This window comes from Bicyclus anynana, chromosome 15, assembly GCF_947172395.1.
Source record: "Bicyclus anynana chromosome 15, ilBicAnyn1.1, whole genome shotgun sequence".
Taxonomy (NCBI): Eukaryota; Metazoa; Arthropoda; class Insecta; order Lepidoptera; family Nymphalidae; genus Bicyclus; species Bicyclus anynana.
The window spans coordinates 8,427,404-8,432,139 of record NC_069097.1 but is presented as its reverse complement, the minus strand read 5'-3'; the positions used below and the strand labels follow the sequence as shown (position 1 = coordinate 8,432,139).

General features: G+C 37.3%; 1 protein-coding gene across 1 annotated transcript; it reads left to right on the top strand.

Annotated features, from left to right (window-relative positions):
- Nucleotides 1-2,794: 2,794 nt before the first annotated feature.
- Nucleotides 2,795-4,119, top strand: LOC112051722 (uncharacterized). The gene has a single exon (XM_024090504.2). It carries the CDS (start codon nt 2,982-2,984, stop codon nt 4,005-4,007), a length of 1,026 nt encoding a protein of 341 aa, XP_023946272.1. The 5' UTR covers nt 2,795-2,981; the 3' UTR covers nt 4,008-4,119.
- The last annotated feature ends 617 nt before the right edge of the window (nt 4,120-4,736 follow it).

Genomic DNA, 4,736 nt, shown 5'->3' with positions numbered 1-4,736 from the left:
CATTTTCTACTGCCGTTATATTCAAAGCTTCCTTAATCGCGGTATTAACATGATGAAAACGAGATGGAATGAAATTTGGAAGATTAAAAACTAAACAAACAACTTTAATCGGGCCGTAACGTTCCTTACTTTGAGTTAAAGAAAACAAAAAGAGAGTTTTTATCACCTGAATTCGTCCGAATGGACAGTTTAATGGAGTGCCGAAAATATAATACAGAAAAATGTTACAGTTAAAAGAAAAAACATCGACTTTCACGACCAATTTAATTCAATTAATGTGCTACGGTTTGTTTGTGAGACATCTGAGAGCTGGCGCGACCTGGAACTGTCTCTTATGGGAAATCATTTAGTGACGAAAAATGGTATTAATGGTATTAACCATAATATTTTTTATTTTTATTCTTTTATGTTAGCTCTTGACTACAATCTCACCCGATGGTAAGTGAATAGAATAGAATATATCTTTATTTGTCCACACACGAGTAATAAAATAAAATAAAATAAACAAACAGAACATACAAATATCTGGTCGTGGACAAAACAGGTATCCACCTCAGCACGATGCCACAGCGAGCTGTGGCGCTGGTTTTCAGGTGAAACCTTGTGAGTTCACGGACGTGTCTACGTGACGTGTCTTAACTTAAAACTTATACATGAATACAAAGTAAAATAAAATAATGAAACAAAAACGAACAGAGTAATAAAATAACAAAATTAACATTTATGGGAAACTAAATTAACAGGGAAAATCAAACAATAATTAATACGAGTCAACCTGTAAAGTGAACGATCTGCCGCCACCATAGTGTTGTAGTAAGGAGAAAAGGAATTAGTAAGTAATGATGTAATCTAAGATGGAATCGGACTAACTTGTTAGAAGGAGAATGAAAATCCACAGCCCTTTTGGTTTCTACACGACATCTTAACGGAACGCTAAATCGCTTGGCGGTACGTCTTTGTCGGTATTTTCTACAAACCGACGCCCCGCAGTTTCACTCGCGTAGTTCCTGTTTCCCTGAGAATACGGGAATAAAATATAGCCCATGACACTCACAAATAACGTGGTTTTTTAGTGGTAAAAGAACTTTCAACATCGGTGTAGGAAATATAGAGATTACTCTACAACACCACTAACTTTACCTCTTTATAATAATAGCTCCCAAGTTCGGCAAATTAGACTTTTCTTTACCAAAAATGTAAATATATACGGCTGGACCGTGAAATGGTAACTTATGGACGAATTTTTTATTGTTTATCCCATGGTGTAGGGTATGATTCTCGGTATTTTTGTGCATTACATAATGGATTAGAGTGCTAACTTAATCTACGGAACCCTATACTGAGCGTGGCCCGACACTTACTTTGCCGCTTTTCTTTGCTCGCTACGGCTCTCAAAATTCGTAACGACAGAAATTTTGTTCGAAACTAGAACTCTATATATTTCCTCTTTGCTTACAACATTTATAACTCGAGAAAATCTGAACGTGTTTCGATGTAATAGTAAACAGAGATTGTAATCGATGTTATTCCCTCGATCCCATGTCAATAACCCCATATGGGAATAGGTATACGCTTGCTGTCTTAAGGCATGGGTCTTAGATCTCATAGAAGTATGACGGCCTTCGTGGCGCAGTGGTATACGCGGTGGATTTACAAAACGGAGGTCCTGGGTTCGATCCCCGGATGGGCAGATTGAGATTTTCTTATTTGGTTCAGATCTAGCTGGTGGGAGGCTTGGGCCGTGGCTAGTTACCACCCTACTGGCAAAGACATACCGCCAAGCGATTTAGCGTTCCGATACGATGTCGTGTAGAGACTGAAAAGTGTATGGATTTTCATCCTCTTCCTAACAAACTTCCCTACGGGGTAGGGTAGGGAAGGGTAGGGTAGGGGTAGTTGAAAGTTGACATCGAGTTTCACGCGATGTCGCTGGCGTCCGCTAGTATAATAATAAAGTTGCAGCTGATTTGTGCAGATAAATAATTTCGGAATCTCAAACCGCTTTGTGTATTTTCATCGTAGCATGCGAAACAGATGAAAGATGCTTTTTGCGGTTTGGCAGAACAAAGGCCAGTTTTTGCATTTTATTTTGGTATTGGGGCTATTTTTTGTTTAGTTTTCAGCACATACCTATCTACTAATTTAAATAAATTGCATACTAATTCCGTTGTTAATTAAATAGGTAAATTTAGTAAGATAACTCAGACTCTGTTAAAACTAGTAAATTGATTTTGCCTATAGGTACACTAATTAGGCCTTAAAAATGGTAAAAATAAAGTTTGGAAAAATTAATTTTTTGGGGTTCCTTCCCTACATGTTATGTGAGGCGATGATTTTTTTCTCGTCTATCCCATTGTGTAATAGTGATAGCGTGTACCGCTATAGGTATTTAAGCAATCAAAGGGTTTAAAGAAATCATTTAATCTACGGAACCCTACAATGCGAGTGGTCCGACATACACTCGGCCGCTTTTCTTTGCTCGCTACGGCTGTCAAAAATCGCTTTTTGGAAGTTGAAGTTGAAGTAGCTACTGAGCTACAGCTTCTGAGGCCAAAATTCAATCGGGAGGACTTTATTTGTTTTGTGTAAGCACTAAATATAATAAATTATCTATGTAATAAGAAAATATTTCACCCGCATTCGACCGTCCTTTTACTTTAACTATCACCTTACCGCACCGTTTTATGGTTTCCCAACTATGCAACCAAAGCCAAAGAGATTATTGCATTTGTAAGTCATCTATAAGTACCAAAGTATTTTCTACTGATTTTTTCCTATTCATAGACCGACTACCGCGTGAGCCGCTACCTTTCCTAAAAAGTGATTATTCTATAAAAAGAAAATTCGCGAAAGAGGTGAAATTGCTCATAAAGAATAGACAACTTACATAATTTTGATAAAATGAACTAAGTTCCAGTAATAATAATTACAAGAAATTTTCGTAATAATTCTCAATTGCTTTTGAAAATTTTGTGTCAAATATGGATTCGTTTATGGAGTTCTATTTTGAAGAAGTGTTCAGTGGTATGGAACGAGACGGTCTAAACGTGAGGTTCAAGCGAAGGGAACTGGTGGAATATTTTAATGCTGTCATAGCTGGTTGTGCGAGAGGACAAAATAAATCCGACAACGCGACATGTAAATCCTTCGTAAATTGTGCTCTCAGATATCACAACCGATGTAAATCTGACAATGGTGATGTGTGCTTAATGGGAAAGTACCATAATCTGCTGTACATCGCTATGAAACTGGCGTTCGATTGGAGTCTTCAGGACAATGGAACAGTTGCTGCTTTGTTAGATGAGCTGCATGCTTGCGAAGGTACATTTGAGAGGATATTTTTAGGTGCAATATTCGGCACATCAGCACCATATTTTTTAGCCGGCTGGAAATCTGACTTTATGGATAGAGAAGAGAATATACACGCGCTTGTATTCTTTCTAGACCACGCTACGAATGCAAGCTTAGAATACAAGAATGGATCTAAAACCTATCGTTTCATAGACGTTCCTTTAGAAAGCTGTGGAAAAGCATCACCATTGAGAGTGGTAATACAAATGGGAACGTCCGAAATATTAATGATACTCCTTAGATTTGGTGCTAGAATAACATCGGACCACGTCTCTTCGAACCCAATCGAATCAATCCTTGACAGGCTTAAGGAATACAACAGGCAATATCCTTATGAATTGGTTACGTGTCTCAAACTAACGTTAAGAGCTGTGCCAGCGATTTATTTTGCTATTGATAAAGCAGCGTTAAAGCATTTGGAGTTGCCAGACGATTATAATTATCAAAGAAAGCATGTTTTAGAGAAATATGGTGATATATTAGAGGATCATCTGATTCCTGCTTCAAGATGTGGATTAAAACCTGTGGAATTGAAACATCTGTGCAGATGTACTATACGGCATGTGCTGTGGAAGAATTTCGAACTACCGTTTGGAATACGGAATTTACCTGTGCCTCCATCATTGAAAAAGTATTTGGATTTGTGTGATGATTAGATGTCTTAAATTTATGGATTTTATATGAACCATGTACATTAGTAATAGAACTTCGATGTGCCTAAGATACCTTAATGTTATTTGTACTATTTATTAAACGGTGGAAACTGATTGTCTGCTTGTAATAATAAAACTTCCCAAAAACTGAGAGGAGACTTGAGAGAAGCAGCTACAGAGCATAGTAAACCAATTTTCAAAGGTGCTAGGTTAAGGAGGGCATTTGTTGAAATTTTAGACAGCATTCGCGAGGTAAACTAGCATTTTTTTGTCCATTTTAAAAAATAATTGCTGTGTTCTAGTCTAAACGTTATGTATTACTCTTGTAATTTCAAAGACAACTATACGTCTTTGAAATTACAAGAGTAATACATAACTAACTAACCTATGCTTCAAGTTGAATGGTACAGGGGAGAGAAGAATTGTAGGTGATCCTTGCCTATTGCTCAGCTAAAGGCGATAGCTTTTTAACATCAGGTGGGCTATCTTCTTTCTTTATTTTTTAACCGACTTCCAAAAAGGAGGAGGTTCTACGTTCGACTGTATGTATGTTTTTTTTTTTTTTTATGTATGTCCAGCGATAATTCCGTCATTTGTGGACCGATTTTGAAAATTCTTTTTTTGTTTTGAAGGGTTTGATTCCAGGGTGGTCCCATTTTTTTCATGTCAGGATCTGATGATGGCATCCTGGAGAAATCGAGGGGATCTTTTGAAAATTGTAGGGACGGCTAG